Source organism: Ranitomeya imitator, chromosome 6 (assembly GCF_032444005.1).
Source record: "Ranitomeya imitator isolate aRanImi1 chromosome 6, aRanImi1.pri, whole genome shotgun sequence".
Lineage (NCBI taxonomy): Eukaryota > Metazoa > Chordata > Amphibia > Anura > Dendrobatidae > Ranitomeya > Ranitomeya imitator.
The window spans coordinates 16948555-16976126 of record NC_091287.1 but is presented as its reverse complement, the minus strand read 5'-3'; the positions used below and the strand labels follow the sequence as shown (position 1 = coordinate 16976126).

The 27572-nt window shown below is 43.3% G+C and overlaps 1 protein-coding gene across 1 annotated transcript; it reads left to right on the top strand.

The window, feature by feature from the left end:
- On the top strand, positions 1-27480 carry LOC138643537 (dynein axonemal heavy chain 1-like). The gene is made up of 4 exons (XM_069732431.1): positions 1-141; positions 1131-1324; positions 1460-1532; positions 27210-27480. Exons 1-4 carry the CDS (start codon positions 129-131, stop codon positions 27365-27367), a joined length of 438 nt encoding a protein of 145 aa, XP_069588532.1. The 5' UTR covers positions 1-128; the 3' UTR covers positions 27368-27480.
- Positions 27481-27572: the final 92 nt, after the last annotated feature.

Here is a 27572-nt window from a genome sequence, read left to right as displayed (position 1 = left end):
TCCAAGTGTCATCTTCACCGTTCTTCATTATCCACCAAAGCTGATAAAGCAGAAGAACCTTCAGCCAAGCAATATTAAAGGATAACAGGAGCAAGCCTTTCACCGCTGGGACCAGGACTTCATCTATAATGTACAACGTGCGTATGTGGAGAATCGTCAGATACAGGGCCGTATTTGCCACTAGGCACTCGAGGGCACGTGCCTAGGGCGGCGACATTGCGGGGGGGGGCGGCACCTGGGCAAGGATTTTTTTATTTTATTTTTTTAAGTCACAAACGCGACCGACGCAAAACCCCGCCTCCCCGCCTGCCTCCCCGCGCCCCTCCCCGCCTCCGCATCCCACCCACCCTCCATGAAGAGAGACGATACTCACCTCCTGCTCCAGCCTCCAGCGATGCCTGTTCTCACCGTCTGTAGCGCGTCCTGAGTGAGAGGTCACATGGTACCGGTCATTAAGGTCATGAATATGCGCATATTCATTACCTTATTGAGCAGTATCACATGACCGCTCACTCAGTCAGGAAGAAGGCGGCGGGACAGAGCGCCAGAGGGATGTCGGCGGCTGTGGCGCGCGCAGTGTGTGGGACAGGCAGCTGAGCTGAGTGACAGGAGGTGAGTATGAGGACGGACGGGGGCGATGTTCTGCAGGGAGGGGGGGCGATGAAGCTCTGCAGGGAGGGAGGGAGGGGGGGCGATGATGAAGCTCTGCAGGGAGGGAGGGGGGGGGCGATGATGAAGCTCTGCAGGGAGGGAGGGAGGGGGGGGCGATGAAGCTCTGCAGGGAGGGAGGGGGGGGGCGATGATGAAGCTCAGCAGGGAGGGAGGGGGGGGCGATGATGAAGCTCTGCAGGGAGGGAGGGGGGCGGTGATGAAGCTCTGCAGGGAGGGAGGGGGGGGCGATGATGAAGCTCTGCAGGGAGGGAGGGGGGGGGCGATGATGAAGCTCTGCAGGGAGGGAGGGGGGGCGATGATGAAGCTCTGCAGGGAGGGAGGGGGGGCGATGAAGCTCTGCAGGGAGGGAGGGGGGGCGATGAAGCTCTGCAGGGAGGGAGGGAGGGGGGGACGATGTTCTGCAGCTGTCGCGGTCCTGTAGAGTTATCGGACATGTTTGTCTTCTCTGTTGGGCGCAGATGGAGCAGATAACGGCAGACGACCCCCATCCTCCGCGGAGTCCCGTCCACACTGGGAGATCCCGCGTCCGCAGTCGCTTGTGCCGGTGTCACCCGCGCGGATCAGCGCCGTCCTCCCGCGGAAATATCCGGTGATCAGACAGCGAGGCTTCTACTCTGATATTCTGACCTATAGCGCCGCTCCTCTGGTGAAAGTGACTGCAGGCGTCACATGACCGGCAGCCGCGTGCTATACTGCACGTGTCCACGGCTACAGAGCGCTCTGTCCCCGCCGTTCTCCGGTGTCTCCTTGTGCTGCAGCTTCAGCCGCCATTTCCATTATATTGCAGCATGTCAGCGCCGGACCGAGCGTTCAACCGAATCTCCTGAGACAAGTGGACGAGGAGCGCAACACCCCGAAAGGTGAGCGGAGGATACTTGTAACAACCACAGGAAGGTAGACCCCGGCAACCAGATCCAACAGTCACAATAGGAGATGTCACAGCTCACCTCCTCCTCCTCCTTAAAGGGAACCTGTCACCGCCAAAATCGCGGGTGAGGTAGGCACATCGGCATCAGGGGCTTATCTACAGCATTCTGGAATGCTGTAGATAAGCCCCTGATGTATCCTAAAACATGAGAAAAAGACGTTATATTATACTCACCCAGGGGCGGTCCCGCTGTTGGTCCGGGTCTGGCGCCTCCCATCTTCATCAGATGACGTCCTCTTCTGGTCTTCACGCCGCAGCTCCGGCGCAGGCGTACTTTGCCTGCCCTGTTGAGGGCAGAGTAAAGTACTGCATTGCGCAGGTGCCGGGAAAAGTCAGAGAGGCCCGGCGCCTGCACAATGCTGTACTTTGCTCTGCCCTCAACAGGGCAGGCAAAGTACGCCTGCGCCGGAGCTGCGGTGTGAAGACCAGAAGAGGACGTCATCTGATGAAGATGGGAGGCGCCAGACCCGGACCAACAGCGGGAACGCCCCTGGGTGAGTATAATATAACGTCTTTTTCTCATCTTTTAGGTTACATCGGGGGCTTATCTACAGCATTCCAGAATGCTGTAGATAAGCCCCTGATGCCGGTGGGCTTACCTCTCCCGCGATTTTGGGGGTGACAGGTTCCCTTTAACACCCTCCCATAGAAGTGAATGGTCCCCACAATACAGTCTGATGTTACTTACATATTACAGTGTCACTCGGGCTCAGTACATGTGGTGTCTCGCCCGTCACTCGGGCTCAGTACAGTCATGGTCAAAAGTATTGACACCCCTGCAATTCTGTCAGATAATACTCAGTTTCTTCCTGAAAATGATTGCAAACACAAATTCTTTGGTATTATTATCTTCATTTAATTTGTCTTAAATGAAGAAACACAAAAGAGAATGAAGCAAAAAGCAAAACATTGATCATTTCACACAAAACTCCAAAATTGGGCCAGACAAAAGTATTGGCACCCTCAGCCTAATACTTGGTTGCACAACCTTTAGCCAAAATAACTGCGACCAACCGCTTCCGGTAACCATCAATGAGTTTCTTACAATGCTCTGCTGGAATTTTAGACCATTCTTCTTTGGCAAACTGCTCCAGGTCCCTGATATTTGAAGGCGCCTTCTCCAAACTGCCATTTTTAGATCTCTCCACAGGTGTTCTATGGGATTCAGGTCTGGACTCATTGCTGCCACCTTAGAAGTCTCCAGTGCTTTCTCTCAAACCATTTTCTAGTGCTTTTTGAAGTGTGTTTTGGGTCATTGTCCTGCTGGAAGACCCATGACCTTTGAGGGAGACCCAGCTTTCTCACACTGGGCCCTACATTCTGCTGCAAAATTTGTTGGTAGTCTTCAGACTTCATAATGCCATGCACACGGTCAAGCAGTCCAGTGCCAGAGGCAGCAAAGCACCCCCAAAACATCAGGGAACTTCCGCCATGTTTGACTGTAGGGACCGTGTTCTTCTCTTTGAATGCCTCTTTTTTTTCTCCTGTAAACTCTATGTTGATGCCTTTGCCCAAAAAGCTCTACTTTTGTCTCATCTGACCAGAGAACATTCTTCCAAAACGTTTTAGGCTTTTTTAGGTAAGTTTTGGCAAACTCCAGCCTGGCTTTTTTATGTCTCGGGGTAAGAAGTGGGGTCTTCCTGGGTCTCCTACCATACAGTCCCTTTTCATTCAGACGCCGACGGATAGTACGGGTTGACACTGTTGTACCCTCGGACTGCAGGGCAGCTTGAACTTGTTTGGATGTTAGTCGAGGTTCTTTATCCAACATCCGCACAATCTTGCGTTGAAATCTCTTGTCAATTTTTCTTTTCCGTCAATATCTAGGGAGGTTAGCCACAGTGCCATGGGCTTTACACTTCTTGATGACACTGCGCACGGTAGACACAGGAACATTCAGGTCTTTGGAGATGGACTTGTAGCCTTGAGATTGCTCATGCTTCCTCACAATTTGGTTTCTCAAGTCCTCAGACAGTTCTTTGGTCTTCTTTCTTTTCTCCATTCTCAATGTGGTACACACAAGGACACAGGACAGACGTGGCCATTATACAGTATGGAGCACTGTGTGGCCATTATACAGTATGGAACATCATGTAGGGCCATTATACAGTATGTGGAGCACTGCATAGCCATTGTACAGTATGAAGCACTGCGTGGCCATATTTTTTTTTTTGTTTTAATGTATATGAAACTGTGATCAGCAGTGCTAAATGGGTGTGGTTGGGACTTGGATATGGGTGTGATTAGTTGTGAAATGGGTGTGGTCAGAGGCGTGGCCTAAAATTTGCCGCGGCGCACTAAGTGCGCCGCAACCTTTAGACCTTTTTCCCTTCAAAAGTTGGGAGGTATGGCACCGCATTTCCCAGATCACATCAAGTACCGCAAATCCCATAAGGAATGAATGAAACCAAACGCAGTGTTGCCGTAAGTGATCCGTTACGTGGCAGATGCAGAAAAACTGCCTGATCTGCTGCAAACGGCAACTTTCACATCAGTGATTCTTCCCAAAGTCACTGCGGATAGTGTCATACTCACCAGAGGGGGAGGCAGCGCTAAAAGTGCCTAGGGCAGCAGAAACTCTAAATACGGCCCTGGTCAGATATAAATGACGTCAGAAATGCCAAAGCTGCACAAAGAGATTTTCAATGAAAACACCTCTAGAGCAACACAAAGCAATCAATGATGGTGACGAGCAAGACTTCAATTCTTCATGAAGTTGTGGAAAAGTAGATTATGATACATAGACAGTTAAAAACGGTGAGCACCACCCTTCTAGAATAAGACTGGGTTAGCGCAGCTCACCAGATGATGATTCTTGTCAATTTTACTATGAATTGAAATGGAAGTTGGATGCAAGAATACACAGCCGGGTGGAAGGGGTCTCGCAGAACCCACCACCGTTACAACTTGTCAAGGGAACGCCAGGACATTTGGCTGACGAGTGATGGACGAAGCCGCGGCTGCTTCCACCACAGGCCGGTTATTGGAGAATTAACAGCATACCATATATACATCTCCAATTCCAACGCATGGAATATATATATACAGTTGTTCTCAAAAGTTTACATATCCCAGAAGAATTTTTGCTTTCTTGGCCTTTTTTCAGACAATATGAATGATAACACAAAAACTCATGGTTAGTGGTTGGGTGAAGCCATTTATTGTCAAACTACTGTGTTTTCGCCTTTTAAATCATAATGACAACCCAAAACATCCAAGTGACCCTGATCAAGAGTTCACATACCCCATTTCTTAATACCGTGTATGGCCCCCTCTAACATCAATGACAGCTTGCAGTCTTTTGTGGTAGTTGTGGATAAGGTCCTTTATTTTCTCAGATGATAAAGCTGCCCACTCTTCTTGGCATAAAGCCTCCAGTTCCTTTAAATTCCTGGGCTGTCTAGCATGAACTGCGCGCTTGAGATCTCCCCAGAGTGGATCAATGATATTGAGGTCAGGAGACTGAGATGGCCACTCCAGAACCTTCACTTTGTTCTGCTGTAGCCAATGACAGGTCGACTTGGCCTTGTGTTTTGGATCGTTGTCATGTTGGAACGTCCAAGTACATCCCATGTACAGCTTCCAGGCTGATAAGTGCAAATTTGCCTCCAGTATTTCCTTATAATGTGCTGCATTCATCTTTGCTTAAACTTTGAACAAGTTTCCTGTGCCTTTCTGGCTCACACACCCCCAAAACATCAGCGATCTACCTCCGTGCCTTACAGTAGGACTGGTGTTCCTTTCATCATAGGCCTTGTTGACCTTATACAGTGGGGCAAAAAAGTATTTAGTCAGTCAGCAATAGTGCAAGTTCCACCACTTAAAAAGATGAGAGGCGTCTGTAATTTACATCATAGGTAGACCTCAACTATGGGAGACAAACTGAGAAAAAAAAATCCAGAAAATCACATTGTCTGTTTTTTATCATTTTTTTTGCATATTATGGTGGAAAATAAGTATTTGGTCAGAAACAAACAATCAAGATTTCTGGCTCTCACAGACCTGTAACTTCTTCTTTAAGAGTCTCCTCTTTCCTCCACTCATTACCTGTAGTAATGGCGCCTGTTTAAACTTGTTATCAGTATAAAAAGACACCTGTGCACACCCTCAAACAGTCTGACTCCAAACTCCACTATGGTGAAGACCAAAGAGCTGTCAAAGGACACCAGAAACAAAATTGGAGCCCTGCACCAGGCTGGGAAGACTGAATCTGCAATAGCCAACCAGCTTGGAGTGAAGAAATCAACAGTGGGAGCAATAATTAGAAAATGGAAGACATACAAGACCACTGATAATCTCCCTCGATCTGGGGCTCCACGCAAAATCCCACCCCGTGGGGTCAGAATGATCACAAGAACGGTGAGCAAAAATCCCAGAACCACGCGGGGGGACCTAGTGAATGAACTGCAGAGAGCTGGGACCAATGTAACAAGGCCAACCATAAGTAACACACTACGCCACCATGGACTCAGATCCTGCAGTGCCAGACGTGTCCCACTGCTTAAGCCAGTACATGTCCGGGCCCGTCTGAAGTTTGCTAGAGAGCATTTGGATGATCCAGAGGAGTTTTGGGAGAATGTCCTATGGTCTGATGAAACCAAACTGGAACTGTTTGGTAGAAACACAACTTGTCGTGTTTGGAGGAAAAAGAATACTGAGTTGCATCCATCAAACACCATACCTACTGTAAAGCATGGTGGTGGAAACATCATGCTTTGGGACTGTTTCTCTGCAAAGGGGCCAGGACGACTGATCCGGGTACATGAAGGAATGAATGGGGCCATGTATCGTGAGATTTTGAGTGCAAACCTCCTTCCATCAGCAAGGGCATTGAAGATGAAACGTGGCTGGGTCTTTCAACATGACAATGATCCAAAGCACACCGCCAGGGCAACGAAGGAGTGGCTTCGTAAGAAGCATTTCAAGGTCCTGGAGTGGCGTAGCCAGTCTCCAGATCTCAACCCTATAGAAAACCTTTGGAGGGAGTTGAAAGTCCGTGTTGCCAAGCGAAAAGCCAAAAACATCACTGCTCTAGAGGAGATCTGCATGGAGGAATGGGCCAACATACCAACAACAGTGTGTGGCAACCTTGTGAAGACTTACAGAAAACGTTTGACCTCTGTCATTGCCAACAAAGGATATATTACAAAGTATTGAGATGAAATTTTGTTTCTGACCAAATACTTATTTTCCACCATAATATGCAAATAAAATGTTAAAAAAGCAGACAATGTGATTTTCTGGATTTTTTTTTCTCAGTTTGTCTCCCATAGTTGAGGTCTACCTATGATGTAAATTACAGACGCCTCTCATCTTTTTAAGTGGTGGAACTTGCACTATTGCTGACTGACTAAATACTTTTTTGCCCCACTGTAGTTGTGAAAAAAAGAGCAAAACACATAATATATCCTATATGGTTAGCCAACCAATACAAATACACCTACAAAGAGAGGCACCGCACGAAGACAATTTAAAGATAATGTTTATTCATAGCAAAAATAGATAAAACAAGACCAAACATAGTCATAAAAGGCCAAATCAGGCACAGGTAAGAAACACCAGACACAGAAAAAAAGAAGATGGACGAACATGGAAGCTAATAGTACAACTACCAGTGTGTGAATATAACTCTCACTATGGCAAATGAGTGGTAAATTTTTAGAAAAAAAGGCACAAAATGGCACTTATTTATTTATTACTAGCCAGTGCTATAACCTCTATACTAATGAATAGAGATAAATATATTAACATAAATAAATATATAAATAGATAAATACAAGAGAAACAGGCATGTATAGGGTATTAATAAATAAGGCTAAATGTGCCATATATAACAACATGCACAGTATCCGAATGCAACCATCTTGCATACATGTCTAATACAATACATAAGAACACTTATCTACCAGGAAGAATAAAGAGGGTCCAGGAGTCCACCACACCCGACGCGCGTTTCGCAATGAAATACTTCGTCCAGGGGTAGTTGTAGCCAAAAAGTTCAATTTTGATCTCATCACTCCAAATTACCTTATACGAATAAACAGAATAAAACCCTATTTGGGAGAGAACTACAGACAAAACGCAGCACCCTAATTGCGTAAACACAATATATAATAGTCTCTGATGGGTGCACAACCTCATGCACTCACCTGGTGGAAGACTGATATGGCTTTAGATCATGTAGCCTCAAAAAATTCCTCTGGGATACTTTTCAATGGACAGGGCTTGCAGCTTGTATCGGGTGGATCCAAGTGAAAGAGCCAACCGCAGGTTCACACAGGACAAGGAAATCAAAACGAACACATCCAGCCCATGAACGGCAGCGCTTCCCAGGACTCACATACAAAGAGGATATTTTGAAAAAATTTTTCAAAAGATACAACGCATTTCAGATACAGTATATATCCTTCAAGTATCATAAAAACACAATACAATTCCTACTAGTAAAAATTCAATCACACTTATATATAGCGGCAAACTTTTTTACCCAGCCTCGGGAACTTCATTTGGGGTGGGATTCTCTGTGCATCCTAATCAATTTTCCTGGCAGTTGTGGACGAAATTTTTGTTGATCTACCTGACTGTGGTTTTGTTTTTACAGAATCCCTGATTTCCCATTTGTTAATCACAGTTTGAACGTTTCTTTCATCATAGGCCTTGTTGACCTCTCTCCAAATGTAACGTTTATAGTTGTGTCCAAAAAAGTTTAATTTTGGTCTCATCATTCCAAATTACCTTGTTCCAGAACTTTTGAGGCTTGTTTCTGTGCTGTTTTGCGTATTGTAGGTGAGATACTTTGTGGCATTTGCGCAGTAATGGCTTTCTTCTGGCGACTCGACCATGCAGCCTATTTTTCTTCAAGTGCCTCCTTATTGTGCATCTTGAAGCAACCACACCGCTAGTTTTTAGAGAGTCCTGTATGTCAGCTGATATTATTTGTGGGTCTTTCTTTGCTTCCCGAACAATATTCCTGGCAGTTGTGGACGACATCTTTGTTGGTCTACCTGACCGTGGTTTTGTTTTTACAGAGCCCCTGATTTTCCATTTGTTAATCATAGTGTGAACGCTGCTGACTGGCGTTATCAATTCCTTGGATATCTTTTTGTATCCCTTTCCTGTTTTATACAGTTCAACTACCTTTTCCCATAGATCCATTGACAATTCTTTTGCTTTCCACATGACTCACAATCCAGAAACGTCAGCGGCTGGATGAAAGATGCAAGAGTCTGTCTGGATCCCAGAAACTCGCTCAGCTTTTATGCACACACTGATTACAAGCAAACAGGTCACAGGTGAGGATGTTACCTTCAGTAGCCATTCACACCCATCTGTGTCAACTTCTGTGCATGTTATCAGGACAAAATCCCCAGGGGATGTGAACTTTTGATCAGGGTCATTTGCATGTTTTCGGTTGTCATTATGATTTAAAAAGAGATAACACAGTAGTGACAATAAATGGCTTCACCCAACCACTAAATATGAATGGAGAAAAAGTTTTGGTATTATCATTCATATTATCTGAAAAAAGGCCAAGAAAGTAAAATTCTGCCGGGGTGTGTAAACTTTTGAACACAACTGTATATATACATGTGGCACCCCAGGAGTCTGGATGCCACAATGGTATTGCCTTCCTCACGGTGGAGGTGATGTCATGCCTGGAAACAAGGAGGGATCCCTTAATCAGGTAATAATGACATGCAACACCGTCCTGACTCCAGACCAGAAGGGGGAGCTCTAAACCCAGTTTCAGGGGAACTTCCCTATAAATTCTGGTCTGGGGGAGGTGTTAGACAGTCTGTTAGTCTGTGTGAGGGATACTGAAAGGAGAGGAGGCAAAGGATAGAAGTCTGGGGTCTGGAGCTGCGAGTGGGCTCACCCCAGGGAAAAGCGCCAAGACACGGGACACGAGGGTCCATGGTGGGGTGGGAGTTGCAGACCCAGCCACTGAACCCGGAGGGCAGGAGATTGCAAGTCTCCTGTCCCATCCAACACCTGCAGGTACCACAGCAAGTGAAGAGCCTGAAGATCCTGGGGCTGCCGGAGAAAGGACAGTGCCCATGAAAGGTTCAAGCAGTCAACCATACAGGTTGAGAATACAGACACTGAGAGGATTCATGCAGAGCATTAGGCAGCACGGGTCAGATATACAGCGCAGAAGGAAGGCCTCCTAACCCACCTGGCTAAGCGGATCCCAAGCTGTTTCCAGGCGGCCCAGACCACACCATCACCTGTTACCTGTACCCTGGACTGTACCTGAATTATACCAGTTAAAGGTAAAGGAAACTGCTATCCCTGTGTCCTGCAATTAATTCCTGCACCCTCAGTCCTGCACCCCACCGTCAATCATCCCTCTTACCAACTACACCAGGAGCCCCGGGGACAAAGCTTTACCTGTGAGGAGCTATACCATCTAAGCTGCCAAACCTTCAGCCTCAGAGGACCCCTTTAAGCAGCATCAGCCACCCCTGGCCGAATACCACAGGTGGCCTCACGAACATACTACATTAGACTTTATTCCCATTTCCATTAATACCCTTTTTAAATGGACGCCCAGGGCCACGGACTGGGTCACTGGCACTGTGACCACCCCTTTAAGAACAGAACCGGCCCGGTACCGAGTACCTACGGTCCTAGCGGGAGCTCCATACATACCCCAGAATGATCACTGCCATCTCCATTATTCTCCATTATGACAAAAGAGCTACTAGCTGCCACCAATTGCTTATACAGGCCCATTACAGGTAGTGTATGACTTCAGGGGGCGGTTTACAGAGCAAGAGGAATAGAGCTATTCAACTTTATGTATTTAATCTAGAAAGATAGGCAGTGTTTATAAAAAATATGCAAGATGATACAAAATGGTAATAAACAATATGATATATAACATTACAGTACATGAAATAAAAAGGAATAGCGAAAGAAAATAAATAAACCTGATGTCATGGAAACTGCTCAGAGATTAGCGGAGGGAGATACTTCAAGAAAACAGACAGAACCTACGGCAAGCTGCACCTTCCAAAGCGGACAAATGGCCCAGATCCAAAGACTGCTTTTTATTATCTCAGAGTTACCACCACGTATCGACCATAGCTCATGTGGGTGCGGATTGTGGATGTGCTAGGTCTATTGGAGTGTTATGAGATCCCCAGCTTACAGGATATGTTCGCACCTGAAGGTTCCAGGTATTAGATATTGACGTCATATTTCTTATCATGATTTTACCATTACATAAAGATCAAACATGGCCTGGCTCGCATCATCTATCAGACCGTTATTAAGGTGGAGGGCTTCTAGTGGCCCCACGGTAATATGAGTGAATGCATTTAGTTTGTCCCTTCACTACTACGCCGAAAATCTATATCCCATAAATATTGGATCAATACAAAACAACAATATTCATATATGGACAAAGGAGACACAAAGTCTGGACCACCCTCAGAAAACTCCTATGAACCCAGAAAGCTTCTTACTTGGAACAAAAGCCATTCTCTCTATTTCTCCTCCCCTGTGTAAACAGATCTCACAGGTTGCTATCTTTTCCTCAGCAGATAATCACCTGTCAACAGCAGGAGGTTTCTGCTTCAAATGTTAACTGTCCTCTATGACAAGAATAATTTATTATTCCTTAAATTATTTCCCACTAGTGGTGGCTGTATAACTCTGTATGCAGTGAGCCCCCCCTAGTGGTGACTGTATAACTCTGTATGCAGTGAGCTCCCTCTAGACGTGGCTGTATAAATCTGTATGTAGTGAGCTCCCCCTAGACGTGGCTGTATAAATCTATATGTAGTGAGCTCCCCCTAGTGGTGACTGTATAAATCTGTATGTAGTGAGCTCCCCCTAGTGGTGACTGTATAAATCTGTATGCAGTGAGCTCCCCCTAGTGGTGACTGTATAAATCTGTATGCAGTGAGCTCCCCCTAGACGTGGTTGCATAATTCTGTATGTAGTGAGCTCCCCTAGATGTGGTTGCATAATTCTGTATGTAGTGAGCTCCCCTAGTGGTGGCTGTATAAATCTATATGTAGTGAGCTCCCCCTAGTGATGGCTGTATAAATCTGTATATAGTGAGCTCCCCTAGATGTGGTTGCATAATTCTGTATGTAGTGAGCTCCTCCTAGTGGTGACTGTATAAATCTATATGTAGTGAGTTCCTCCTAGTGGTGACTGTATAAATCTGTATGTAGTGAGCTCCCCCTAGTGATGGCTGTATAAATCTGTATGTAGTGATCTCCCCCTAGTGGTGACTGTATAACTCTGTATGCAGTGAGCTCCCCCTAGACGTGGCTGTATAAATCTGTATGTAGTGAGCTCCCCCTAGTGGTGTCTGTATAAATCTGTATGCAGTGAGCTCCCCCTAGACGTGGTTGTATAATTCTGTATGTAGTGAGCTCCCCTAGATGTGGCTGTATAAATCTGTATGTAGTGAGCTCCCTCTAGTGGTGGCTGTATAAATCTGTATGTAGTGATCTCCCCCTAGTGGTGACTGTATAACTCTGTATGTAGTGAGCTCCCCCTAGTGGTGGCTGTATAAATCTGTATGTAGTGAGCTCCCCCTAGTGGTGACTGTATAACTCTGTATGTAGTGAGCTCCCCTAGATGTGGCTGTATAAATCTGTATGTAGTGAGCTCCCTCTAGTGGTGGCTGTATAAATCTGTATGTAGTGATCTCCCCCTAGTGGTGACTGTATAACTCTGTATGTAGTGAGCTCCTCCTAGTGGTGGCTGTATAAATCTGTATGCAGTGATCTCCCCCTAGTGGTGGCTGTATAAATCTATGTAGTGAACTCCCCCTAGTGGTGGCTGTATAAATCTGTATGTAATGAGCTCCCCTTAGTGGTGTCTGTATAAATCTGTATGTAGTGAGCTCTGTTGTGAATTTTGCTTTTGGGCTCCCTCCGGGGGTTGTAGGTGGTAATGCAGTTGTCCCTGAAGGGCAGTCTTGGTCAGGTGTTTCTGCTGATTGCAGTTCTGACTGGGGTATTTAGGTGTGCAGGATTCATTAGTCCTTGACAGTTGTCCATGGTTCTGGGAGGAGTAGGTTCTCTGTCTGGTTCCTCCTGCCTTGCTGCTAAATCTGCAAAGATAATTGTTTGGTTTCTTTTTCTGTGGCACACTTGCTGTGTGCTAATAATTTTGTGCTATTCATTGTTTTCTCTTGTCCAGCTTAGATTGTGTCAGTGTTTTTCTCAGTCTAGTTGGATTCTCAGGAGTTGCAGATATACACTCCACATCTTTAGTTAGATGGTGGAGTTTTTTGTATCATCTGCTGTGGATATTTTTTGGAAGGGTTTTCATACTGACCGCTTAGTATTCTGTCCTATCCTTTCCTATTTAGCTAGAAGTGGCCTCTTTTGCTAAATCCTGTTTCCTGCCTGCGTGTGTCTTTCCTCTACTTCTCACAGTCAATATTTGTGGGGGGCTGCCTATCCTTTGGGGTTCTGCTCTGAGGCAAGGTAGAATTCCTACTTCCATCTATAGGGGTATTTAGTCCTTCGGCTGTGTCGAGGTGTCTAGGATTTGTTAGGCACACCCCACGGCTACTTCTAGTTGCGATGTTAAGTTCAGGATTTGCGGTCAGTATAGTTTCCACCAGCTCCAGAGGAAGTTCCATGCGGCTCCAAGGCCACCAGATCATAACAGAGCTCCCTCTAGTGGTGAATGTATAAATCTGTATGTAGTGAGCTCCCTTTAGTGGTGGCTGTATAAATCTGTATGTAGTGAGCTCTCCCTAGTGGTGACGGTATAAATCTGTATGTAGTGAGCTCCCTTTAGTGGTGGCTGTATAAATCTGTATGTAGAGAGCTCCCTCTGGTGGTGGCTGTATAAATCTGTATGTAGTGAGCTCCCCCTAGTGGTGGCTGTATAAATCTGTATGTACAGAGCTCCTCCTAGTGGTGACTGTATAAATCTGTATGTAGTGAGCTCTCCCTAGTGGTGGCTGTATAAATCTGTATGTAGTGAGCTCCCTTTAGTGGTGGCTGTATAAATCTGTATGTAGAGAGCTCCCTCTGGTGGTGGCTGTATAAATCTGTATGTAGTGAGCTCCCTCTAGTGGTGGCTGTATAAATCTGTATGTAGTGAGCTCCATCTAGTGGTGAATGTATAAATCTGTATATAGTGAGCTCCCCTAGTGGTGGCTGTATAAATCTGTATAAAATGATCTCCTTCTAGTAGTGACTGCATAAATCTGTATACAATGAGCTCCTCTTAGTGGTGGCTGTATAAATCTGTATGTAGTTTGCTCCCTCTAGTGGTGGCTGTATAAATCTATATGTAATGAGCTCCTCCTAGTGGTTGTTGTATAAATCTATATGTAGTGAGCTCCCCCTAGTGGTTGTTGTATAAATCTATATGTAATGAGCTCCCTCTAGTGGTGGCTGTATAAATCTGTATGTAGTGAGCTCCCCCTAGTGGTTGTTGTATAAATCTATATGTAATGAGCTCCCTCTAGTGGTGGCTGTATAAATCTGTATGTAGTGAGCTCCTCCTAGTGGTGGCTGTATAAATCTGTATGTAGTGAGGTCCCTCTAGTGGTGGCTGTATAAATCTGTATGTAGTGAGCTCCTCCTAGTGGTGGCTGTATAAATCTGTATTTAGTGACCTCCCCCAGTGGTGGCTGTATAAATCTGTATGTAGTGAGCTCCCTCTAGTGGTGGCTGTATAAATCTGTATGTAGTGATCTCCCCCTTGTGGTGACTGTATAAATCTGTATGTAGTGAGCTCCCTCTGGTGGTGGCTGTATAAATCTGTATGTAGTGAGCTCCCCATAGTGGTGACTGTATAAATCTGTATGTAGTGAGCTCCCTCTAGTGGTGGCTGTATAAATCTGTATTTAGTGACCTTCCCCAGTGGTGGCTGTATAAATCTGTATGTAGTGAGCTCCTCCTAGTGGTGACTGTATAAATCTGTATGTAGTGAGCTCCCTCTAGTTGTGACTGTATAAATCTGTATGTAGTGAGCTCCCTCTAGTGGTGACTGTATAAATCTGTATGTAGTGAGCTCCCTCTAGTGGTGACTGTATAAATCTGTATGTAGTGAGCTCCCTCTAGTGGTGACTGTATAAATCTGTATGTAGTGAGCTCCCCATAGTGGTGACTGTATAAATCTGTATGTAGTGAGCTCCCTCTAGTGGTGGCTGTATAAATCTGTATTTAGTGACCTTCCCCAGTGGTGGCTGTATAAATCTGTATGTAGTGAGCTCCTCCTAGTGGTGACTGTATAAATCTGTATGTAGTGAGCTCCCTCTAGTGGTGACTGTATAAGGGTATGTTCACACGTTCAGGATTTCCATCCTTTTTTTTTCAGGACAGTTTTTTTAAAAAAACTGCAGCTCTTGGCAGAAAACGCAGGTCCTTTTTTTGGTCCTTTTTTCGTCCTTTTTTGATGCGTTTTTTGATGCGTTTTTTGATGCGTTTTTTTATCCTTTTTTTATGCAGTTTTCTATGCAGAGACTGTGTGTTTCCTAGGAAGCTTTTTAGGGCTAAAATGGCTGAAAATACCCTAACCCTACCCCTAACCCTAACCCTACCCCTAACCCTACCCCTAACCCTACCCCTAACCCTAACCCTACCCCTAACCCTACCCCTATTCTAACCTTAGTGAAAAAAAAAAAAATTCTTAATTTTTTTATTGTCCCTACCAATGGGGGTGACAAAGTGGGGGGGGGGTGTCATTTACTATTTTTTTATTTTGATCACTGAGATAGGTTATATCTCAGTGATCAAAATGCACTTTGGAGCGAATCTGCCGGCCGGCAGATTCGGCGGGCGCACTGCGCACATGCGCCTGCCATTTTGCAAGATGGCGGCGCCCAGGGAGAAGACGGCCGGACGGACACCGGGACGCCGGGTAAGTATAAGGGGGGGAGATTAGGGCACGGGGGGGGCATCGGAGCACTGGGGGGGGGCATCGGAGCATGGGGGGGTGGGATCGGGGCAGCCACACTCCGCTCACGCACTTCCGCCCGCTTCCCCGCACTTCCTGCTGCAGCGGTTCTGCACATCAAATCGCAGTAAAACCCGCAGATATATTTTTGATCTGCGGGTTTTACTGCGATTTTGACCTCACAATGGAGGTCTATGGGTGCAGAACCGCTGCGGTTCAGGAAAAAGAAGTGACATGCTCCTTCTTTTTTGCCGCAGCTATTCTGCGCGGCTTTTTAAACGAAATTACGGACCATGTGCACAGCAGTGACTGTTTTCCATAGGGTTACATTGTTATGTACCCTGCATGGAAAACTGCTGCGGAACCGCAGCGGCAATACCGCTGCGGTTCCGCAGTAAAAAACGCACTGTGTGAACATGGCCTAAATCTGTATGTAGTGAGCTCCCTCTAGTGGTAACTGTATAAATCTGTATGTAGTGAGCTCCCTCTAGTGGTGACTGTATAAATCTGTATGTAGTGAGCTCCCCCTAGTGGTGGCGGTATAAATCTGTGTATAGTGAGGACTCCCTAGTGGTGGCTTTATGAATCTTTTTTATATATTATTGAAAAAAAAAGTTTTAGGATTTGCAGAAAGTTGCAGCCAATGATCCTCTGAAGCAAAAATGAGAAAATGCACACCGCCTTTGTTACCTTTAACTAGGCTCACTCCTTGTCCCACACTCTGGCTTTTCCTTGCAAGTGACACTGAACATAATGAGCATTGGTCCCACTGGAATTTCATTTTAAGGCCAGATTATCTCTCACAGAAACAGGACTCTGCAGTCTCATCTAGTCGCACTTGATTTTCAAAAGACTGTTTTCAGAAAAGTCTCTTCTGTAATAAGTGCTACTTGGGAATTAAGAAGTCTATCTCTAGTTCAGGATTGTACAGTGCAAATCTCAGCACCCTGGACACCGCACACCGAAAGAATGATGTTACCATGGAAACATCAGAAGTGCAAGTGCTCATACTGCAAAGTAAATGGCAGTGAGTATGGTTTAAAGAAATAAGTAAATTTAAATGTTATGTAAAAACAAACAAACATGAAAACTGTGTAAAAATTATGAATAAAGCCGGGGCTAACACTCCAAATCGTAAACTCAATTATACAAAAAAATATTGGATTTATGCCCCTTATATACAAGAATTTAACTACTATAATACTGCCCCTATACACAAGGATATAACTACTATAATACTGTCTCTATGTACAAAAATATAACTACTATAATACTGCCCCTATGCACAAGAATATAACTACTATAATACTGCCCCTATGTACAAGAATATAACTTCTATAATTCTGCTCCTATGTACAAGAATATAACTACTATAATACTGCCCCTATGTACAAGAATATAACTTCTATAATTCTGCTCCTATGTACAAAAATATAACTACTATAATACTGCCCCTATGCACAAGAATATAACTACTATAATACTGCTCCTATGTACAAGAATATAACTACTATAATTCTGCTCCTATGTACAAGAATATAACTACTATAATACTGCACCTATATACAAGAATATAACTACTATAATACTGTCCCTATTTACAAGAATATAACTACTATAATACTGCTCCTATGTACAAGAATATAACTACTATAATACTGCCCCTATGTACCAGAATATAAGTACTATAATACTGCCCCCTATTTACAACAATATAACTACTATAATACTGCCCCCTATATACAACAATATAACTACTATAATTCTGCTCCTATGTACAAGAATATAACTACTATAATACTGTCCCTATTTACAAGAATATAACTACTATAATACTGCTCCTATGTACAAGAATATAACTACTATAATACTGCCCCTATATACAAGAATATAACTACTATAATACTGCCCCTATGTACAAGAATATAACTACTATAATACTGCTCCTATGTACAAGAATATAACTACTATAATACTGCCCCCATGTACAAGAATATAACTACTATAATACTGCTCCTATGTACAAGAATATAACTACTATAATACTGCTCCTATGTACAAGAATATAACTACTATAATACTGCTCCTATGTACAAGAATATAACTACTATAATACTGCTCCTATGTACAAGAATATAACTACTATAATACTGCCCCTATGTACAAGAATATAACTACTATAATACTGCTCCTATGTACAAGAATATAACTACTATAATACTGCCCCTATGTACAAGAATATAACTACTATAATACTGCTCCTATGTACAAGAATATAACTACTATAATACTGCCCCTATATACAAGAATGTAACTACTATAATACTGCCCCTATATTGATGATTCTTCTGTGTAACTCTTTAATCCTTGGATGTCTCATATTTTCTCTGAATAATAGACCGCTCTTTGTTGATTGCTTGGACCTGGGAAGAGGTTACATTTGTTTTGCTTCTTAGCCGTGGAGCGCTGCTGGAGGAGCTCGGGTTCTTCTGTCCTCTTGAAGTCTATCATTAATTTATCTAGTGTCCTTCTCTGAGCGGTAATTTTATTCATTTGCTTTTGTAATCCTTTCTCGTCTTATGTTATGAACCCCAGGAGGGCAGAGTGTTCTAATTAATAGAGTATTAGCATTCCTCTCAGCCGTTTTCATATATTTCCCAGCACTCACTCAACACATCGGTGATTAAAACCGCGACGGCATTCATTAGGCGAGCATATTCAGTGTTAATATCAATCACTCAGTGAAGGCGTGAATACATACGGAGGGCGGGTATCAGACACACAGATGTTTGTTTCCGGTACAGAGCAAATATCATAATAGGGGAACAATATGGAGTTAAAACCATCTTGATAATTAACCTTCTGACCTGCCGGGAGGTGACGAGGTCCCAAGAGTGAGGAGTGGCCAATAGAGACGAGCAAATCGTATTTGCTACAAATTTCTCCAATAATTCTGATTGGAACTAAACTGAATTTTTGGAATTTGAATAGCGTGAATTTTGCTGGATTCTGAATATCGGGAAGGGGTTGGAAAAAGCATTGAAATCATTCTCGCCTCTCCTTGACCCTCCCGTTACTGTCCCACCATTGCCGCTCCCCAGGCGTTTTCTAAGCTCTTATCCTTCCTCTGGGTCTTCTGGATTGTGCCGTGGCTAACTATGTCTACGCGATCACAAAGGGGGCAAGCTGCACTTTATTGGCGGCATGCTTGGCCAACAGAAAACCCAAGAAGAAGACTAACGAGAGTTCGATCAGAAGGCCAGGCGGGACCAGTGATACAATGATTGGTAGGGAAAGGGCCCAAAAAAATTTTCATCCTCCGCTTAGAAGAATAATCTGCAACCACACTCCCGGAATTGAGAAAATCTGCCGAAATGTAATTTCAGGGGATTCACTAAGCTCTAGTGGCTAATAACTGGAAGGGGCTGGTTTGGAATCTAAACTGAATTTTGTTGGGGCTCGGCCTGAGGTCTAATTTGATTTAGGGTCTGACTTTATGACTGGATTAATCTTGGGGTCTTGTCTTGGACTGCATTCATTTTTGTCTCGGGTTTGAGGTAGTGATTGAGTTTTGGGGTCTCTGGTCCTCGTCTGTACTTAATATGGTAGGTCTGATTTAGAGTCTACATTAGTTTTATTACAGAGTTTTGGAATGGGAATTAATTTGGGATCTGAATTGATTTTGGGGTCAGGTATTGGGTTTTGAATTAATTTTGGGGTCTGATTGAGGGTCAGCATACAATTTAGGATCGGGTTTAGAGTTCAGAATATTACTGGCCTATGTCATGAATTTTTTTTTATAGCAACTCCGCTCATGAAATCTCTGTTGCACACTAGTCTGATGATCATTTGTCAGTTTATGACATGATTTGACTAAGTTTTGGGGGGTTTCTGGCTTATTTTGCTTATTTGGGTTTTGCGCAAATTGATATTGATTTTGCAAATTTGCCCTTGGTGAGATTTTCACTTGCAGCAAAACAATCCGGCAAATTTAGGGATATGTAAAAGGTGTGGATTTTATTTAGACCCTACACAAAAGTAGGTGGCCTGCTCAGGTGGGAGATATTTCCTGGACTTTTACGTCCTTATTTTGCCAACATGAAAGTATGAGAACGGAGACAGAAATTCTAATGTTGCCTTCTCCAGAAAAGTGTTTTTAATTGTACTGAACTGCAAAATAAAAAAATGCAAAATTCCTGTTTTTTTCCCTCAACCCTAAATAACTGTATGATGTATTTTTAATACAGTACATATAACCCCAAAAAATGAAATTAGTCTCAACAACTAAAACATAAACTTGCATATGACTACATCGACGGAATAATAAAAATTCTGGTTCTAGGAAAGCTGGGACGCAAAATAGCTAATACAATTCCTGTGTGCTGAAGGGGTTAATATTAGTACTTTTCAATAATATTGTTTATAAATCGTAACTGCCCGATGTCACATTGGTGTTGGCCTCCAATACACATCACGTTCTTCCCAGAATTCAAGATGTTGCACAGTGTAAGTGTAGTAGTTGACCAATGGTGATTTTGTCGGCATTGACTTGTAAATGCCTCCCAAGGGTTTTAGGGATAACACCCACTGTTCTGGTAACCACTGGTATCAAGGCTGCTACCTTGTGCCACAGTCTTTGAATTTCAATTTTCAGGTCTTGATATTTTCAAGCCTTTCCCATTTCTTTTTCCTCCACTCTGCTATCTACAATAGGGTTGAGCGACTTTTCTTTTTATAGGATCGGGTCAGGTTTCACGAATCCTGACTTTCTGAAAAGTCGGGTCGAGTGAAATCGGCCGATCATATAGAAAAGTCGGGGTCAGCCGAAACACGAAACCCAATACAGTGCATTGGGTTTCTAATAGTTCCCAGGGTCTGAAGGAGAGGAAACTCTCCTTCAGGCCCTGGGATCCATATTTAAGTGTAAAATAAAGAATCAAAATAAAAAATATTGATATACTTACCCTCGGACGCGCCCTGGTTCTCACTGGCAGCCTTCCTTCCTAAGAATGAGCGCCTGAAGGACCTTCGATGACGTCGCGGCTTGTGATTGGTCGCGTGAGCGGTCACATGGGCGGTCACGCGACCAATCACAAGCCGCGACGTCATCTAAGGTCCTTCAGGCGCTGATTCTTAGGAAGGAAGGCTGCGGGTTAGAACCAGGGCGCGTCCGAGGGTGAGCATATACCTATTAGGAATATACTCACCCTCAGACGCGCCCTCGGACGCTTCCTTCCTAAGAATTAGCGCCTGAAGGACCTTAGATGACGTCGCGGCTTGTGATTGGTCGCGTGACCACCCATGTGACCGCTCACGCGACCAATCACAAGCCGCGACGTCATCGAAGGCCCTTCAGGCGCTCATTCTTAGGAAGGCAGTCTGCCGGTGAGAACCAGGGCGCGTCCAAGGGTGAGTATATCAATATTTTTTTATTTTTATTCTTTATTTTAAATATGAATTCCAATACCGATTCCCGATATCTTAAACATATCGGAACTCGGTATCGGAATTCCGATTCCAGATCAGAAGATCGCCGACCTCATGGCCGACCCCACACAGGGGTCGGGTCGGGTTTCATGAAACCCGACTTTGCCAAAAGTCGGCGACTTCTGAAAATGGCCGACCCGTTTCGCTCAACCCTAATCTACAAGTATTGTTTTGTCGATGACCACATCCTCTTTTCTTGACGAGTGTGAGGTTGGGTGTGTAATAATTTGCTCGTTTGTATGCAAAAGTCCCATAAAAGTTCCGCATATTAATTTCCGACCACTCTGCTGTTCCACCAGTTCTTTTTAGTGGATAACTGGTAATTTTCGACATTTTTGGTTGTTGCGGTATTATGTGATTGTTTGTAGTCAGTCTGCGCAATTTATTTTTTACATGAACTGAGCACATTGTCGATAATTTTATTGTTTTGTGTGATTTCTAGCACAGTCTACACTTGGAAGAATTTTCAGTCTTGGCTTTTCCATCGTTTGAATGGTCAATTCCTGTGTCGCTAGAATTGGCCCTTCAGTTTATTTCTTCAAATTTGCATTTTTAAGCCGTAGCCATATTTTTGTATTTTTTTTTACTGGTCAACTTTTCTTCCAAAAATTGTCACCATATAGTTTTGCACTTTTTGCTCTCTCTGAAAGTGATCTTGCGTTTTACTTGTCCGTGCTTAATGTTACCCAGCAGCAGAATGCACGGGTAGTCGGGTATTTATGATTGTTCTCAATAATTTGGCATCATTTTGGTATTTCAATTCTTTCGCTGTCCAGGATTTTCCTCTTTTTGTGAACAGGAACATCTAATTTTTAGGGGCAAAAAAAAAATCCGTTGAAATGTCTGTACTGAATATTCTGGCGGTTTTTGTCAATGTTTGAATTTCAGTGTCAGATTTTTTCGTGCAGCTTCATGTCTTCCGTATATAATAGATGTTAAATCCTCTATGAATTCTTGCTGATTTGAACACTCAAGATTTGTTTTCTTCAGAATTATTGATAGTGAGTTCATGGCAGTGATGAACAACATTAAGAAGATACTTCTCACGATATTTTACTGCCCGACCACAAGACCCTTTAAACAAATTCTTTGACTTTTTATTATTAATTAAGTTAATGATGACAAATAATTGTTAACCACTTACTGAATTTCAAATTAGAATCGGCTAAAAAAAAGAGAATACAAAAATAAGAGAAATATAAAGCCCCACGTATCTTGAAAAAAAAGACAAAAATGATTTAAATATCCAAATGAGAATATGTTTTACAGCTCTTTATACCACATTCACGAATAAAAAAAAAAATGGAATGTGCCTCCTTAGGAACGAGGATAAATGGTAAAAAGTAATATAATAATATAATAATGAATTATAAATAATAATAATTAATACATTAATAAAATAATGAATTATAAATAACAATAATAAGTAATATAATATAATAATTAATTATAAATAATTATAAGTAATCTAATAATATAATACAATAATTAATCATAAATGATAACAATTATTTAATTATAGTCCATAATATTTTTTCATTTCTAAACATCCGTTTTGCTTTCCAGTCTTTCATTGGCTTTTCTTCAAAGGTTTTGCTGTTATAAATAATAATAATAATAATAATTACAATTGTTTGTGTTATTATTATTATTATTATTATTATTTATATTCATTTTATTTTAGTTCGTAGTTTTCATTTCTGAGCATCAGTTCTGCCTTCCAGTGTTTCGTTGCTGTTCTCCAAATGTTTTGTTACTATTATTATTATTATTAGTTTTGTAATTATTCTCGTCATACAGTACTTGTGTAGTTATTTTGGTTATTACATTATTTTATGTAATTTTTGGATATTTTTGGTCATTTTTCCCTTTCCTGGGTGCTGTGTGTATTTCCGAAGGTAGAATGTGAATTTTCGGAGGCTTTTGCGAGGAAATAAAATAAACCAGCTGTTTGTTTACCTCCTCGGGGAAGCAATCAGGAGGCAGAGGACGGGGTTCTGAACTGTGCAGATTGCTGCTATGGTAACAGAGTTTCTCTGTCGGCCCCTTTATTTCGAGCAGCCGCCGCACCAGTCGTGTCTCTTACATTTTAGTGGTAATGAGCAGATTTTTGCTCTGCAGCCTTTTCATTAATTATTACAGAATGTTCTATTCTCCGCACGCCGCGGCTTTCACGCCGCCTGTGAACGCTGCGTGCACTCGCGGCCGGCAGGTATTAGCGGGGACGGGCCGAGCACCGGATTATCTGTACAATTATGTCTCTTATCTGTGAGCGGAAAGTCACCAAAATCACATAACTAAACGAGAGGAACATCACAGATCATCTACAAATGATCAGGAAAATGGCAAAAAGAACTAAATAAAAAAGTGTTAGGAAAAATAGTTCCGGGATCCAAGAAGTATCGTTTCTCCTTGCGGAGAGTGACATGATAAGCATGTCGAGGTGAGGAGACTTAAAGCCGCAATGCTCCTCTGGGAAATATGCAAATTGTCTCTTCAGAGAGAAAGAGGACTAGAACTCTAGTGCCACCTATAGGAAGTAGCAATCCTAACAGTCAACGCCTCTCAATCAGCCAAACCAGATCTCCACTTTGCACTGACGAGGGGCAGTACCCCGAAACATCGTGTCTGCAAATTGAGATTCTGGTTTGGCTCTTATCCTAAGTCATGTGACAAGGCTCGTTAAAGGGTCGACATTGACTGTTAGGATGGCTACTTCCAATAGGTGGCGCTAGAGTTCTAGTCCTCTTCCTCTCTGAAGAGACAATTTGAAAAATAGTTCCAACATTTTCTATGGCCTAAAACTCCAGGAAATCTGATCCTGAGATAAATGACACAAGATGCACTCACCCCCCCCCCCCCCCACTCCAAAAAAAATAAATAAGTAAAAAAATGTGGTACTCTGCCGGGAGATGTTTCTGCTGTATGTGGCAGCAGTGATAGTAATGTGCTGATCTAAACAGAATATTAGGAGTTTTCTCCTGCGAGAAGTTCCCAATGCCAAGAGAATCCACTACAGAATACTGAAAATGGCCTGCAGGTTGTCATGCAGGGACCACGTCAGGAGCACCAGGAGCGGGTGAGTATTTGACAGGCATCGCTCCCCCTCACCCGCCGACCATGACTCGAGTATAAGCCGAGAGGGGCACGTTCAGCCCATTTTTTTGGGCTGAAAATCTCGGCTTATACTCGAGTATATAAGGTAATTAAAAATCAGGGGAATTGACAGGATACGTCTGGGCATACGGGATGGAGATGCTAAACGTCTCCTGGCACAACGTGAGTGCCGATGGATCACAATATTGGAGACAATGACTCCTGCTGCAGGCCTAAATGAAACCTGGCACAACATGAGTGCCGATGGATCACAATATTGGGGACAATGACTCCTGCAGGCCTAAATGAAACCTGGCACAATGTGAGTGCCGATGGATCACAATATTGGGGACAATGACTCCTGCAGGCCTAAATGAAACCTGGCACAATGTGAGTGCCGATGGATCACAATATTGGGGACAATGACTCCTGCAGGCCTAAATGAAACCTGGCACAATGTGAGTGCCGATGGATCACAATATTGGAGACAATGACTCCTGCAGGCCTAAATGAAACCTGGCACAATGTGAGTGCCGATGGATCACAATATTGGAGACAATGACTCCTGCTGCAGGCCTAAATGAAACCTGGCACAACATGAGTGCCGATGGATCACAATATTGGGGACAATGACTCCTGCAGGCCTAAATGAAACCTGGCACAATGTGAGTGCCGATGGATCACAATATTGGAGACAATGACTCCTGCAGGCCTAAATGAAACCTGGCACAATGTGAGTGCCGATGGATCACAATATTGGAGACAATGACTCCTGCTGCAGGCCTAAATGAAACCTGGCACAACATGAGTGCCGATGGATCACAATATTGGGGACAATGACTCCTGCAGGCCTAAATGAAACCTGGCACAATGTGAGTGCCGATGGATCACAATATTGGGGACAATGACTCCTGCAGGCCTAAATGAAACCTGGCACAACATGAGTGCCGATGGATCACAATATTGGGGACAATGACTCCTGCAGGCCTAAATGAAACCTGGCACAATGTGAGTGCCGATGGATCACAATATTGGGGACAATGACTCCTGCAGGCCTAAATGAAACCTGGCACAATGTGAGTGCCGATGGATCACAATATTGGGGACAATGACTCCTGCAGGCCTAAATGAAACCTGGCACAATGTGAGTACCGATGGATCACAATATTGGGGACAATGACTCCTGCAGGCCTAAATGAAACCTGGCACAATGTGAGTGCCGATGGATCACAATATTGGGGACAATGACTCCTGCAGGCCTAAATGAAACCTGGCACAATGTGAGTGCCGATGGATCACAATATTGGGGACAATGACTCCTGCAGGCCTAAATGAAACCTGGCACAATGTGAGTGCCGATGGATCACAATATTGGGGACAATGACTCCTGCAGGCCTAAATGAACACCTTAGTTTTGTGCCGTTTCTGTAATGAATATATCTCTGGACTTGATTGTATCTATGTGTTGTCTTACGTATGCAGTCTTGTTTTTTTTAGATTCTTTTTTATTTGTACTGATGTACTAATTAATATCTTTTCATATGACTGTAGATTGACCATAACGGATTTCGTCTTATATGGGCCTATAGATGATAACATGACAAGCTATCAACAAACACACGAACCCCTCTGAGAAAAATGTTCTATGTGGGTTAATGATTATGATGGATTTATATTGGGTTTGAGTGTGTTGTATTGATTATATTTGGCCGTCTAGGTCTGCGCACTCTGGCTTTGTCATCTATCCGTTTGTATGTGTGCCGAAGCGCTGCGGAATATGTTGGCACTATATAAATAAAGATTATTATTATTATGTGTGTTCTTAAGAGTGCACATCTAATATATGTTTAACACTAAGTATTTTTATACACTTTTTTTGGTTATTAGTATTTGACACAAAATTAATTTATATGATTTGTATAAATTTATTCCTCTACATTTAACAATGGGGAACTAATGCAGGCTATAGTCACGTTTGTGTAAATTTTTTAAATTTATGTACATGTAACTGGATCTGGTATTATGCCCGATATATAAACAGGTAGACACGGCCCCCCGAGGAAGCCCACACGAAACGCGCGTCGGGGCTGTCTGCATCTGACACCGTGTGGAGACTATGGGTAAAAAAAACCCTGAAATGTAATGTCAGTGGCAGCATATCATTTATGGTGAATGCTCTGCAGTGATATACTGACCTTCCAGCATATGTTTCATTTCAAAAATGGCTACGAGGTACACATAAATATGGCCATTTTTATGCGCTAAAAGCTCTCATTTTTCATATTTCTAGTGCAGTAATGCAGTTCAAATTTCGTGTTTTCAAGTTTGCATGTTTTGGCGCTGCAGTGTGCTGCCCTTTTTACTTAACTATATACGAGTTGGCGACTCTGGGTTCAGCACCTGTTCACACTCAGTCTATGTTTGGATGTGCAGGTCAGGTTTTTGAAATGTATTCTCTAGCCTTCTGATCGTGCACTCCGCCTCCTAGCCACAGGTGTTTTAATTATAGTAGGTCCAATACCCCTCCACAGAGAGAGAGAATTTGAGTCCAAGAAGAGGTTTCACATGTACCCATTCAGATGGAGACGTTTATTCTCGGTGAGGTAGGTCAAACGTAGGACCTGGTATAAGAGAGATGCCGTAAAGTGGCTACGAGGTACACATAAATATGGCCATTTTTATGCGCTAAAAGCGCTCATTTTTCATATTTCTAGTGCAGTAATGCAGTTCAAATTTCGTGTTTTCAAGTTTGCATGTTTTGGCGCTGCAGTGTGCTGCCCTTTTTACTTAACTTCCAGCATATGTGTCACTATGTGTGAGATTGCACTGAATAGCTAGTATATATCCATACGCTTAGGGATTATTAAACACTGCATAGGGGCATTGAATGAATGATTAGATCAAGTTAAGCACTAGCACTTTATTTTTATTGCTGCTAACCTTATGGGTCCACCGTCCACCCATCCACTTTATTGATATATATATAATATGTAAAAGGGGTGTAGGAGCTTCACCAGTGTTCACCATTATCTAGCTTTTGTCATTCATTATGTTTTGTAGTCATACATTGTTAGTTTAAAAGATGCGATAAATAAAATATGGTTACTGTTTTGGACAAATAGTCTCTCGGTTTTCCCAGATGCGACAGCAAGCAGAGGTGGGGAGTTGTACCTGTGTGAAGAGAGAAGATGGATGTTAATTCCTTGCCATGGAATAACGGCTTTATCTCGATGCTTTGCTTCTGGGATGCTTGTGTGCACCCCCCACAGAAGGGATGGTTTGTATGAACTGCCATAAATAGGAAAATGATATTTTCGGAAATGGGATGAAATGGCGAATGCAAAGCATTGTTTCACGTCTCTGAGTGATGACCAGATACCTTTCAATTAAATATGGGCTGATAGACCAGGCTACACCTGTCATATTTGGTCTCTAGATAAAATCATGTTAAAAAAAAATTATGACATCAAAATCGAGCACCTGCGACTCTCAGGAGCAAATA

What these genes read in the sequence shown, in the direction of transcription:
- LOC138643537 (XM_069732431.1), top strand. An exon ending in GCGCCGCTCCTCTGGTGAAA is followed by an intron (nt 1,325 to 1,459) that starts GTGACTGCAGGC and finishes ATTATATTGCAG; the next exon opens with CATGTCAGCGCCGGACCGAG. An exon ending in GGAGCGCAACACCCCGAAAG is followed by an intron (nt 1,533 to 27,209) that starts GTGAGCGGAGGA and finishes CGGTTTTCCCAG; the next exon opens with ATGCGACAGCAAGCAGAGGT.